At 41.8% G+C, this 14797-nt stretch overlaps 1 protein-coding gene across 7 annotated transcripts in view; it reads right to left on the bottom strand.

The window, feature by feature from the left end:
• LOC147453369 (acid phosphatase 1-like) overlaps positions 1 to 7727 on the bottom strand; it is a 60093-nt gene extending 52366 nt beyond the window's left edge. For 2 of the 7 annotated variants that reach the window (XM_086515559.1, XM_086515565.1), the window contains exons 1-3: positions 7583 to 7727; positions 6877 to 7015; positions 5789 to 6254 (exon numbers count right to left, since the gene is read on the bottom strand). In XM_086515559.1, the coding sequence (XP_086371685.1) occupies positions 5789 to 6254; positions 6877 to 6961 (551 nt within the window). In that variant the 5' untranslated portion in view covers positions 6962 to 7015; positions 7583 to 7727. The other 5 variants (XM_086515561.1, XM_086515560.1, XM_086515562.1 and 2 more) reach the window with 5 other exon arrangements.
• Positions 7728 to 14797: the final 7070 nt, after the last annotated feature.

The following is a 14797-nucleotide window of genomic DNA, read 5'->3' as shown; positions in this document are numbered from 1 at the left end:
TTACCACCCTTTCTTTGAGAAGCAATAAAAGACTGTTCAACTGTACGCTGCCTAGTCCTATTTTTTCTGGAAAGTGACTCTTGCAACAACAATGTGCATAATGCATCAAACTTGACAACTTCAAGATTTCCTTGGGTCATAAGTCTCCAAGTACTAGCAAAAGTCTGGTAAGAATCTGGTAAGGCATCAAGAATAGTCTGCACAAGGGAACTGTCTGAAATGACTTCACCTACAAAAATAAGTTGCTCATTGATATCCTTGACACCAGCAAGGAAAGTGTCCATATCATCTTCCTCATGCATAATCTTCGATTCTAGCTCTTTATGCAACAAAGCAATTTTAGCTTCATTGCGGCTTGCATAAAGACCTGCTAGAATATCCCAAGCCTGTTTTGCAGATTTCGCTGAACGAATGTGAGGAGTAATGGTGCGCTTCACAGACAATGCAATCAGCGCATGAGCCTGCGCATCCTTTACATCCCAATGAGCTTATTCTGCCGTAGGCAAAACAACTCTAATAGCAACAATCCTTGCAGCAAGACCTGCAATATCCTCAACATTGCCTACATCCTCAGAACCAGGACGTACATCAATGCCCTACACAATATTCCAGACGCCCTTTGACACAAGAACATGTTTCATCATGTAAGCCCACATAGGGTAATTGTCCCCATCCAATCTGTTCTCAGTAGCAAACATCTTGAACACATCTGTGTTGGTGTCAGCCATGGAAAATGTCTGCACCTGATGTGAAAACTGCCCGAAATGAGGAGAAACTGAGTGAGACCAGCACGTGCTATATAGCACAACCCGCAGCAGATTGTATGGGACCTGTTATGCAGTATTTGGCATTGACAGAAATTTTGCACAAAATGACAGAATTGCCTGCGCAGACTTGGCTGTAGTGAAAACGGAGGTCGAAATGAGCCCGAATCAGAAATCTGCGAACGCTCGCCAAAGCTCACAGAAATCTGAGAATGAGCAGGCGTGTGTTGGAGCTGCTGGCGACTAAGCCCGGGAGGACGCAACCTGCTCTGATACCAATTGTTGGAATTAGGGTTGCAGAGAAACGCACAAAGCTTGGAGAAGACGAAGGAAGCTCAAGGCACACAACTGAGAGTATGTTACTTAGTATGCAATGGAAAGATAGATAGCCCTAGAGTGATGGGCGTATATACAATGCACGCGGAAAAAAACCTCCTAAAGAGGGAAAAAATGCCCCGGCGGTCCTAGTGTGTTCACACACATCACTACCACATGTATATGGTAACAAATGTCTGGGTAGAAAATAAAAATGAAGTAAAGTGAAAAACTATAATCATCATCATCAATGTCCGAGGATGCCCACCATCGTCAAAGTCCGCCTCTATAAATAGTCGTACAGGGCGTCTCCCATGTCATTCTAGAATAGTCCTTATCCTCTCTTGGAGCCTCCGTCGATGTTGTGGTCACCCTCGTAGACGTGGGCATCTAGCTCTTTCAAGCTCAATGGCTCTATCAACTCGTATACCTCTGGTATAGGTGGGCTCTGAAGTCTACTGTGAAGCTTGCTCATCTAACTACCAAGTCCTACTCTAAAGAGACAGTCAAGTGATGATGTGGCGGATCTACGGATCCATCTAACGTGGCAAGGTGTTTTACAACCCAAATTACAGTGCTGCTTTTGGGGCTCCAAGTTTTTAGCAAATACTTCTGAAGCAAGTTATTGATAGCAGTTACTTTTAGACTTGGCATCAGCTTTTGTATTGGCCCATAATATCATCTCTCGATATACCGATATAAGAGTCTCCCCCCCCCCGCCCCCCCCCCACCATAGGCCCTCTAAAGGTATTGTAGTAGGGAAAGAGGCCCTTGGTCTGCTCTCTGACAATACCCAGTGATTGTGCATGTCCTCTATAAGGTGCAACGGAAGTGAATATTGAACTTTGCTCAAGATGAGTGCTCCAAACTGTGCTCAAGGTTCCTTTTACTTACGGAAGGGAGAGCCTTCCGTTCTCAGTGAGAGAGTGCAATGGACACAAACAAAGTGAATGGACACTGTGAGTGAAGGTGCATGAGACTGAGACAGAGAGAGAGAGAGAGAGAGAGAGAGAGAGAGAGAGAAGAGAATACGACACCGGGAAGTTGTAAAACCCTCCTGCGAAGGCCCCGCTCTCGATGGCGAGAGTGGTCTACTATTGATTGCATAATTCTCTACAATGCTTTGGACTTGCCGACGATGTCGACGACGATGAAAAATGCTGATGGCTGAAATCTGCAAATCTTTATCTACTGAATTCTGACTCTATGTCGGTGACGATGTCAATGACGACGATGCGCTGAAAACGCAGATGCTGAAATCTGCGTTTTCCGGGCTGAATCTGCAAATTACGCGGGATCTGACCGTGCGGCGAGGATCTGTTGCGGGAAGGTGAGATCTGCGAGGTTCGGGGTTCTACTATGGGTACTAAATGCTGAAAACTGAAAACGCTGGTCTTCTTGTGGCCTTGTCGCGACGGAATTGCAAAAATGCTGAGGTCCAAGCTGATCCAAAAACGCTAGGGACTGAATTCTCTTGCTGTGGGAAATCCACTAACGCTAGGGCTCATCTGCTGTCGTGAAGGGGTTCTATTGTGTCTGCTAATGCCGAAGCTGCTCTGCAATGCAAAAACGCCAAGGCTTTGTGCTGCTGTTCTGCTATATCCAAAAACGCTACGTCTTGCAATTTGCAAAATGCTAGGTCTTTTGATCGGATTCTGTTGAGAAGTTGCCTATTGAGCAAGGTGCTCTTGCTACCTCTTCTGCCAAAAAGTGCTAGCTTTGGTTTGCTTATATATTATCTTAGCAAAATTGCCCTACCTACTTTCCAACAAAAGTCACTTAAAAATAATAAGTGAAAAATATCAAAAATAGGGAAAATAGGTCTATGCACTGTAAAAATGCTACTGATGGGTTTTAACTGTAATCTGATGGTCATGCTATGTGCAATCAGAGGATATGCTAAGTGTCTGGACATGCACAGTCTGCGAACAGACTCACAAAAGTGCCAGATCACTTCCTATTCTAGACTGACTTGACTGAACTGAACACTAGTCATGTTGTAGCTTGTCCACGGACACGAACACATAGAGTTAGATGTGTCACGTGACATCCCCTCTTCAAAGTGAGTTACTGGTACCGAACTGTATGGCGTCGAGGGAGATCGCCCACAACATCCGGTATCCTCGAAAGGACTCTTCACCGGTCCACTCCAATGTGTGGGTCGTGCGATACTTGAACTTCATAAAGGTCTGCAACGCTTACTTCTTTGGGCCACGCCGAAAGCGACACAAAGTCTTCTGTGGCTCCTTCAATGCTTCAACTTCGTCTAGAGTCATACTTCTTCCTTCTTCAAGACTCTCCATAGCTGAAAATTCCTGAAACCGCTTCCGACACAAAAACATGAACGTATTTCCATGTAAAGTGACTGGAAAAAATCTCGTCTTCCTTAAAGACTGTGCATGCAATGTAGATGAACAAATAGACAGAGTGCCAAACCGTTCACCACACACACGCAAACACTGAGATCGAATCTTGTCTTTCTGATCTAAATCAATCAATTGTGGCAATTCACAATGGAAATGCCCATGCTTGGTGCTTATACTTTCTTGTGCTCTTTCTACAACTGAGTCGTGCCAAGGAAGAGACATGGAATGTGACTTCCTTGAATGCATACTTTTCAGCTTTTCATGAATAATCCGCATACATCCGTGCTCATTCATGAGTGAATCGTGCTCAACGTACAATATGGCATGCTTATGAAAAGGGATCACATAAAGACGCTGACTAAAATACAGGAAACGATCACGAATGAAACACTTGTACAATGCATGCTGACAAATGATTCGAACACAAAGTACTTCCTGTAAATGTTCTTTGGCTCTCGACTCAAGGTCCACAGAACCCCCCAGGCAGATTCGATCCCCCCCAGGCAGATTCGATCATACGCGATGCACTGAAAATGCGGATGCTGAAATCTGCGTTTTCCGGGCTGAATCTGCAAACTACGCGGGATCTGACCGTGTGGCGAGGATCTGCTGCGGGAAGGTGAGATCTGCGAGGTTCGGGGGTTCTACTGCGGGTACTGAATGCTGAAAACTAAAAACGCTGGTCTTCTTGTGGCCTTGTCGCGATGGAACTGCAAAAACGCTGAGGTCCAGGCCGATCCAAAAACGCTAGGGGCTGAATTCTGCTGTTGTGGGAAATCCACTAACGCTAGGGCTGATCTGCTGTCGTGAAGGGGTTTTGCTGTGTCTGCTAATGCTGAAGCTGCTCTGCAATGCAAAAACACCAAGGCTTTGTGCTGCTGTTCAGCTATATCCAAAAACGCTAGGTCTTCTGATGGGGTTCTGCTGAGAAGTTTTCTGTTGAGCAAGATGCTCCTGCTGCCTCTTCTGCCAGAAAGTGCTAGCTTTGGTTTGCTTATATATTATCTTAGCAAAATTGCCCTACCTACTTTCCAACAAAAGTCACTTAAAAATAATAAGTGAAAAATATCAAAAATAGGGAAAATAGGTCTATGCACTGTAAAAATACTACTGATGGATTCTGACTGTAATCCGATGGTCATGTTGTGTGCAACCAGAGGATATGCATCTAATCTAAGTGTCTGGACATGCACAGTCTACGAACAGACTCACAAAAGTGCCAGATCACTTCCTATTCTAGACTGACTTGACTGAATTGAACCCTGGTCATGCTGTAGCTTGTCCACGGACACATAGGGTTGGATGTGTCACGTGACATCCTCGCACTAGAAATGGTCTGCAACCGGTAATGAGGGCACTTTGGTAATCTCAAGGGTGGTTGAAGCACCCCCCAACGGATATGTTGCCATCGAAAGCTCGTTACAGGTTGATTCGGGAACTTGCAAAGGGTGTATATGGAGCATAGATGCCACAGCTCGAGGGCCCTCCACAAGCGCTTTTGAAGGAGCCCACTAAGAGGTTCTTTATACACACAATTTCTTAAGGTACTGTAATCATTCTCTCATTGTCATTATAAATGGATCTCTTAGTAATCTCCAATAACCCTTCAATTAATCCTTGAGTTTGACGAGCTCCCATAGAAGCATTTTGGCATTTTGGTAATCTCAAGGGTGGTTGAAGCACCCCCCAACAAATATCTTCCCATCAAAAGCTGGTTACAGGTTGATTCGGGACCTTGCAAAGGGTATATGGAGCATAGATGCCACAGCTCGAGGGCCCTCCACAAGAGCTTTTGGGAGCCCACTAAGAGGTTCTTTATACACATAATTTCTTAAGGTACTGTAATCATTCCCTCATTGTCATTATAAATGGATCCCTTAGTAATCTCCGTTAACCCTTCAATTAAGCCCTGAGTTTGCCAAACTCCCATAGAAACCCAAACGTGACAAACCATCGCAAAATAATTCAATTAAGAACAAAATCTTTCCTTCCTTTTCTTGAGCACTAGTTTTAAAACACCTTCCTATAAACGTTGTGCAATGTTGTGGACGTCAAAAGCACCATACGCCCATTACTCTCCATGCAATACTCTGCAGTTCAGCTAGTATTTGATTCTTGAGGACATTGTTCTTTACAATTTAACACTCTAAAAAAATCTTGTGAAACAAGATATCCTTTCTTAAAAAAAATTCCTACAAGCTTTAATACACACTTAAGAAAGTAACAAGCTAAAGCCCTAAATTACGAGCATTTGCAGAACATTTAGCATACCATAGATCAAAGGTATTTTCTTCAAATAGGCAACTCTTCGACAAATTTCAAGAAAAGGGATAAGCGCCAAACCTTTCTCTAGAAGACAAAAAATTGGAGAGTGTAGTCTCATCAATGTCCAATACCACCGTGAAATTCCAAATGTTGTCAGCTACCAATCCTTTTAAGTAGTCTCTGGTTGAACTGATCACAGCTTCAGAATCTTTCAAGTACTGTTCCCCATAGATGTAGTTAGAAAATTGAGACACGCATTTTGATGGAATTGCCAAGTCTTGAAGATTGTTCAATTCCATATTCAGTTGATAGCTCAGGCAATAGCTGTCAAATCTTGGATTGATAAAATTGAGAGAAGAATTATGCTTTTTTTCACATGCTGATAGCATGACCGATAGTGTGATGACAATTGTAACTAGAGCGATGGCAACAAAAACCATGGCCGAAAGAATGATGGTTAAAGCTAAAGATGAGATATAAATGCCTGATCCATCTGTCAGACTGAAATAGCTTCCAAAAAAACTCCCATACAAGCTTTCATACCCTGAAAAATTAGTACGCACCTATTAGATGGTGACATGGCAGGTCCTCAGAAAAGGTAATAGATAATCAAGCTATAATCCCAAGCCAAACTTGTCCAACTTTCCAACAAAGCTGAAGAGGACCTACAGGATTCCTATGGGGCCTCCAGACAAACTCCACTAACATCATTTACAGATGTGGGTTGTTAAAATAACCCAGAACCTTGAGATCTCTAACATCTCCCTGGCTTTGACGCTTCAAAAATTCCATACAACAAGATGCTTCCAGTTAAAGTAAAAACACATAACAACACAACGTGGATTCAAAACAGGATCGATCAATACGTATGAGTTCAGGCTTGTACTGCAATTAATGCAATATAAGACAGAAATAACTGCAAAACACATGATATGCATGACATTACAAAATTTACCAGCATGAATGAAACAAGCTACACAAGTGTGATTCTTATGTACCTATAGTGGTGCTAGTACCCCTGGTAAAGTTAGGCCAATTTGGTAGAATGTGGGCATACACAATAAGTCCAGAATGTACGTATCACAGACCCAAAATAGATTTGTGCCTCTGCACGTGTATGTCTATGTATGTGTGTGTGATCCCTTTGGAGGAGAGCAAATCCTTACCTGAGCCCTCTCTACTCAAGAGACTGTGAGTGGACAAATTATTCTCAGAAGGGTAAGCTTCATCTTCCCGGTCTCGTGATGCCATGCTGACTCCACAAGAGCTGACACCACTGGCCCGAGGCACACCTCAATATGTACCCTGTACAAAATATTAAAGGTCATGATCTCACCCACATTAATGATCTTGTAAAACTTCTGACATATAATTAAGTAAGAGGAGCCAATTAAAATTAAATTGTATTGTAGGAGGCACACTTTGATTAATGAGAAAACAAAGCTTAGGTCAACTACCAAAGGCTACCCACATTGCGCACCCAAATCATGGCAAGGATAAAATTATATCCCAGTTTTGGACCGTGTGGTTCCTCTATCCTACCAGTATCATGAACCTCGTTTTAACCATATACGCAGAAACCCACATGCAAATTTCAAATTTCAAAGCATACGAGAGACTGCATAACGAAGAGATGACACGGTTCTATTGAGACGAAAAGAACCTCAGACCATGCACAGGAAAAGCCTCTATTTTTCTGTTTCCTTGCTTTTCGAATGAGATACTCCATATACATCTGTCCTTTTGAACGAGACCAAAAGGATGAGCTCAAACCTGGCTGTCTTGATATTGTCCAAGTCGAAGAGATGCATGCATGCAGACTACCTGTTTTATGAGAGAGAGAGAGAGAGAGAGAGAGAGAGAGAGAGCTACCTAGCTGGAGCAGCTTGGCGACGAGAAGAAAAGCTGCTAGGGACCGTGGAAACACGTGATTTCATATATACCGGGCCACCTCTTTGTGTGCATACTTTCCCGCAAAATTATTTCGTGCTTTTTCATACCGGAAACTTCAAGACTTAGGGTGGGTTCAGACTATCCCTCCGTGTTCGAGCTTCCACCCTGAGAGTTCACACAAGGCGGCGGTAGGACGAATGAGGCTGCTGGTACGGCTTTTGCCATTCGCTTGTTGAAGGTGGTCCCTGTTCACGTCGAGCAGTCCGCATTTCACACTGACCACAAGTGCAGAAGAGAAAGCTTTCGAGGGGGGGGGGATGTCGCCCATCTTAGGGTGGGTCCAAAAACATTGTTTCTACTTCTTGTCCAATGAGCAGCTGCCATGAAAGCATCGCACCCCTTTGAAAACCTTTGCCTCTGCCTGGTCTGAACCCAACCTTAGGTTGTGTTCAGGCCACGCAACAGAAACCTGCACAAAGGTGTGTCATTTATGCGTGGCTGGAGCTAGTTGGCTGCAACGTGAACTTCTCTTCCTTCAAGCCCACCAAAGTTGTTTCGAACCCCCCCCCCCGCCCCCGCCCCCGCCCCCGCCCCCCCGGATGGAAAAGCTGCCCACCTCTCTCTCTTTATCACTCTTCCATTTGCAACATCGTCAAACGAGGTGGCGGCAGACTTCAACCCTAATTTTCTTCCTCTAGGCTCATGGGAACCCAGTCTTAGCAATTTATTCATCCTCCAGCTACTGTTAAAACCACAACGGGGCTACTGCCTCCTATTGGCCTACACCATATTAATTGTAATGTAAATGGCCTATGAACTTTGAGAATAGCGAAATCAAGAGAATTAGAGTGAGCATTTTTGTGAGATTACTTTGAGAACATAGAGGGTGAACTTAAGTGATGGTCGCAACATGAACATAGTACTTAATTAACTTGGCATGAACAATACTTTTGCAAGAGAGAGAGAGTATTAGAGAACATGACAATAGTTGAGGACCGGATTTACTTGGAGCCGGCGGTCATCCCTCCAAAAGGCGTTTGTATTATAGATTCTCCCATCAAAAAAGACTTGTTACAATACAATCTTTGTGTTCCTTGTGACCTTGGTGATGCTATGAAGATGGAAAGCTTCATGCATCACCATAACATAAACTTTGCAAAAAGCATTAACTATCCCAAGCTTTAGTTCCAAGGCCTCAAACACCTTCGAAGGTGGAGAGAGCTAGCGGGGAATGAGGGTAGAGAAGAGGAAGAAGAATCATCCATAGGAGAAAGAAATAGTTCCTCTCTTATCATCACTCTTCTTGCTTAGCATAGCATAATAGAATAGTAATGAAAATGAAGAAGATGGCAAGCTTAAGCATTGAAGCATGGCTCTTGGTTGGATTTACATTCCATAGCCAAGAGTGTTGGTGTAGGCTCTCTACTTCTCAACAAGCTTGGAGAAGGAGATGCAGCTCTTGCACTTTGCACTCTACACAATGAGAGAATGTGTGTATGTGTGTGGGAGAGTATACTCCCCCCTCATGCTTGGTCCACCTCTCTCTCTCTCTCTCTCTCTCTCTCTCTCTCTCTCTCTCTCTCTCTCTCTCGCGTATTATTTAATTATTTCATTTGAACATGTGTCATTTTTTTCCTCTTTGAGAGAAAGAACTTAATTATTTATCTTTATGAATCTAAATTCTCATTGCACCCCTTTAAAACCTATCCAATAGCATTCAAGCACATCATGAGGGTCACATGTGGAGAATCATTTGAACATGTGTCTTTTGTGCTTATTAAATCATTTGGTTTGAATTGAATACTTCAAGCACTTAGTCAATCAAGCATGCAAACTTTAATGCCTCTTGAGAGTTTATCTTTGAATCGAATACTTCAAGAACCTTAGTCATTTAAGCATGTGAGAAGCACCTCAAGCTTGTGGGCAAGGTTCCCACTAACACTTAGCAAGCCGACAAGTATCTCATGCTTGGGTAGGATTCCCACCTCAAGGTCAGCCCTAGCTTGCCTAAATTCAAAAGACTTTTTAACACTAAATTTTGGAGATCTTTAATGAAGATAACCCTAAGGTCTTTAAGCTCCATTAGGTAGTACTACTCTTTAACAAACCATCTTTCATTTGGACCCCTTTAACCTTGGCCCCGTGTTGAGACAGATCCATAAGCATATATCTATATTCTAACCCTTGTTCATGTTTATTCTCCCACATTAAATGATCGGTTTAACATGAGAAAATCATTTGGGTTGTTTAGATATTAGATTTTATGACATTAATGAAGCATGAAACCTCACTACAAACTAGTCTTGCTTGGTTGGCCTTGCAATATAGTGGTTAATGTATTAATTGGTGTAAATGTGTAGATAGTAATCATAGTAGTTATTGTGTAAATATGATACTATGAAAACTACTTGATAAGGCTTTTTTTTAACAAAAGTTATAAATCATAGAATATTTTGTGAAATACATTTGTGAGATCAAAACCTCTTTTTTTGTAAAGCACACATGCAATTTGTCCATAAAGACAAAGCACTAATCTTAATGTCTTCAGTTGAAGAATGAACAAGTTTGTATGGCAAAAAATTATTAATCAGAATAAACATAGAACGTTTTGTAAAACACATTGGTGAGTTCAAAACCTCTTTTTTGTAAAGCACACATGCAATCTATCTATCCGGACAAAGCATTAACCTTATGAGCAATGTCTTCACTTGAAAAAGTTTGTAGGGAAAAATCTTGCCTTTGAGGAGCTACAAAAGAAAAAACAAAACACGAGTTAAACTTTTCGTACTAAAAGAAATGTAGGAAAAGTAGATAGTGCACGGTCTACGTGAGAGCCATCTGGAAGTATGGCGGAGAATCAACATAGTGTCTCTCCAAAAAATGTTAAGAAACGAAAGCCATGCCCTACCCCATAGTCCATTTCCTACTACATAGTCATGGTATTCAAGAACAAGATAATGAACCTAGATTTATCTCTAATACTCAATGTTGGTTCTGCAATTTAATCACTTTGTTATCAGTGTGCATTTCACTTTTGTAATTTTACAGGGCTTCAAGGTTTCAACATGGGTGATTGCATTTGAGAAAGGTCATTCTTCACATCCGATTAAACAACCCAAACCCATAAACATGAACATTGGGCATATCCTATAATCAATAGCCCATAGCTTCCTTCCCATAGCCATAGTGTGCCTATTGTGCAGTTTACTTTTTTTGAGAAACTTTAGTTTAGACGAAAAGCTCGTCGAGATAGACAAGGTTTAGATCCTAGAAGCAAAAATTTGAGCTACCATGAATACTTCATCAAATATTTAAAGCAAATGATTTGTAAATGTGAGTTGCTCTGTTGGACTTGTTTGTTTTGGGTGCTTGTTTTAGTTGCTTCTAAAAGCTTTGAGTTTGAGTAAATTTTGTCTTGCAACTACTACCATCGGTTTTCACCCAAGAGGTAGCTACGGTTGTTGTACCTGATAGAAGAAGCTCTGGAATTGCTATTGAGTGAAGCTAGTCTTCTTGCCTCTCCCATATGCAAGAGTGGCGATCTATGTGAACGCCATTGCAATACATCACTTATCATGCAATTCCTTTGTTGGGGGTAAAGGGCCAACGTGGTGTAAGCTCAACCACACACCCATCATTCTAACCCGCAAGAGCTAACCTTATTCTATTGAATAATATAGAACAAATAAGGAGTGAGTGAGGATTATCTCACTTTGCAGCTCCACCAAACATTCGTCTTGTCTACTCTTTGCACTCTCTGCCCGCACGCACGCATCAACACAGTTTCAACTGGTATCAGAGTCAGCATCGATGTCCCGGCATCGGCATATCTCGAGCATGAGCCTTAGAGGGAGCCAAGACTCAACCTTAGGGAGCGGAAATCAATTTTTGAAACTTTGGAACTCTTTGAGCGCTACACAGTGAGAAGCACACTGTGTGAGTAGGTACTGGTGCTTACAAAATCTTTGGAGTGTGCATAATTACCCAAGGGTAGATAGTATTGGAAAAGAGAAGGCAACATGCAAATCTAAGAACTAGTGCAAGGGAGTGTTGACACAAGGCTTAGCATTGTAAGTAGTGCAAAAAGAATTGAAGGCCAAGGCTAACAATAGTGTTGGCACACAAAAAAATTGATGCAAAAAAAAAGATGTGCAAGGTACAATAGCGCTGGTAGTCGAAGAAGATAACGCAACATACAAAGAGAAGTTTTCCACAACAGAGAGAGTGAGGTTACTTTGCACAAGAGAGAAGAGAAGCTTCCTACATAACGACATAGACAGTGGAACTTTTCCACTTCTTGCACAACAGAGAGAGGAGCTCTTGTGCAACCACGAAGGAAGTCATAGAGTTGCATGGGGATCGTTGCCAAATCTCGGGGAGAGAAAGTAGATTTGGGACACACAGAGGGAGAGAGAGTCTTGGTCGGAGCATTCGGACCCAATCAAGGAGCACCTTTTTGGCATCAACACACAAGTGGAGTTAGCTCTTTCTAACATGCAGATACATGTGGTTCTTCTCGGAGGATCAATAGACCCGGATTCAACATTGATAGCAGGGTTACAAGTTGGGAGCATCATTTTTTATCTGTTTAGAGATTTTTGCAGTGTCACAAGCATCTATTGGATTCTCTATGTTTTTTAGAGATTCTTTGATTAGCCATATACATTCACTGGCTGTATGTATGCCACATATGGATATCTTTGGTGATGCAGGTTTGTTGGAACACTCTTTTTTCGATGCCTCACCATAGGATATGTATAGAGGGGACTAGGTGCTTTTGACACTGTGTCGACTATCTAGTTAGGTTAATTTATGCACACAACTAATTAATCATACTCTCTATCTTTGATTTTGAGGGGCTAATTTCTTACGAGCATTTTTCAACAAGCGTTTTTTTGGAATCCGATGAGGAGATTCCAAAAAGATTCTTTCTCTCTCTCCTCTCTCAACCCTTAATAGTTGGGGATGCACTCTTTTCTTCTCTCTCTCTCTCTCTCTCTCTCTCTCTCTCTCTCTCTCTCTCTCTCTCTCTCTCTTTGAATTTATCCCTTGGCGAACACACCTCGATCAAACATCCATTATTTACAAAATCTCTCTCTTTTTTTCCCTCTCTCACATACAGTCATACAAGCACATAAATAGACCAAAATCATGGCACATACACACTCTGTCGAGCAACAAAATAACCACCAACTTGATAATGCTACAATCGAGGTTATTCTCTGCCTCACTCATGTACACTCATACACAATCACAAAATACACCCGTATCATTGCACACGTAGTCTTTTCAAACGGCATGATATACGTCGAGCAACAAGCTTAACCACCAACCAGACAATGAGGCATACACTCGACTCATTTGCAACAATCTAATTTTAAGGGTTTACAATCTAAAATAATTCAATCCAACTTTTGTCTTGATAAATCTCTCTCTTTTTTGTCCCACTTGTTTACACTCATACACATGCACACTCATATACAAACACAAAAAATATACTCAGATCAAAGCACACACACACACACTTTTCAAACATTATGATATACGTCATGCAACAAGATTAGTCATCAACCAGACAATGATACATGTACACAAATTTCATTGGTTTACAATCCATAATAATCCAATTCGACTTTTGCCTCTCATAAATCAATGGATGAACAACATTGAAAGACTTCAATAACAAACCCATATAGACTAATATTAAAAAGGTTGAAAGTCCACATCTCCAAACAACAACTACAATAAGATAGATATGGAGCAAACCAAACAATACAATATATTCATATGGGTTCACAGGCTTAACACTATCTTACAATGGGTTTATTGCTCACGTGCTTATTGTTCTAACACTAGCTTACAATGGGAAAATCTAGTTGTTCTCATTGCTAGTGTCATCGTTGTTGTCATGTTGTCTCCATTGGCTATCCTTGTGCAGCAATGTATGTCATCCACACTTCTATCCAACCCTTGACATGTCGCTCAAAAGTTGCACACTCCTGTGGGGTGTGATAACCATGTTCCCCCCAAAGCATGACTGCATTGTTGGCAATAACGACAACTTTCTCAATATCCTCTTCAATTGGATGTGCTTTTAAATCAAGCTCATACATGAGAAAATCTCACTTGAAGATTAAACTTTTGCTGTTAAGGATAATTTAACATCACAACACAATCCCCATAAAAAATTAAAACATAGTGAGAACAACAAGTACCAAGTTTTGATGTGACAGTCCATAGAGGATAATTTTATATGAAGTAATCAATACAAATTGGGTTTTAGGTTCCTGGTGGCCGCAGTTCTTGTGGTGGTTGCATTATTGAAGCGTGTGCAGGTGGAGGTCCCATGGGTAGTGAGAGAAATAGTGACCTATAGAGCGGTTGTTGGCCAACCTATAACTATAGCTGGTGGTATACTCGGGGGTGGAATAGATGGCACAGTTGACTCTTGATGACGTGGTAAAGGAGATGGATCTGGTTGTGACTGTGCTAAATGTGATACCTCGTTCACATGAAGAGTCGATCTTAGACCACTAGGAAGCTGTTGTTGCGGTTGAACACATGCCATAACCAATTTGTGATCTTGCTCAATGCTAATATAATGTCATTGTGGACGCCCTTACTCCATCGCCAAGTCGTCACATCCAACAAGACAATCCAAAACTATGTCCCCAACCTTTGTGAATGTACCCAACAACCACCTATCTGGAAGAACACAAACATTAGTGGAAATTGCAATGACAACTACTAAGAAAAGAAGTCCACTCCTTGAGTTATCGAGCAAAGAACTTGCTCTTCTCCATTCTAGTCCAAAGTGGTGCTCCGAGGCCATCTAGCGTCCATGGCACCTCCCAGAGTGGCTCTCGGATCATGTCAACCTATCAAATATTATTGGATTCCATATCTCTTGCCTAACGATCATATAATGGAATAATTGGAAAACCTTCAATTTTACGTGTGAACATGGCTAGCACAAAGGTCTCAACCTACAATATGGTTAACGTTTAAAATAGAAACACACCAATATCTACCATGAAACTCATGGAGAAATGGTTAAGAACTTCTTGGATCCGTGAAGTCATCTATAACAGCGTATGTGCGTGAAAACATCCAAAGGAAGATGGTACGAAGACGACAAAAATTGCACAAGCGGGCCTCCTCGATGATGAGTGCCAAGTGGTCTGCTCGGCACTC

Source organism: Adiantum capillus-veneris, chromosome 7, assembly GCF_014529385.1.
Source record: "Adiantum capillus-veneris isolate H3 chromosome 7, ASM1452938v2, whole genome shotgun sequence".
Classification (NCBI taxonomy): Eukaryota; Viridiplantae; Streptophyta; class Polypodiopsida; order Polypodiales; family Pteridaceae; genus Adiantum; species Adiantum capillus-veneris.
Note: the sequence above shows the minus strand (reverse complement) of the source record. Positions and strands in the feature narration are given on the sequence as shown.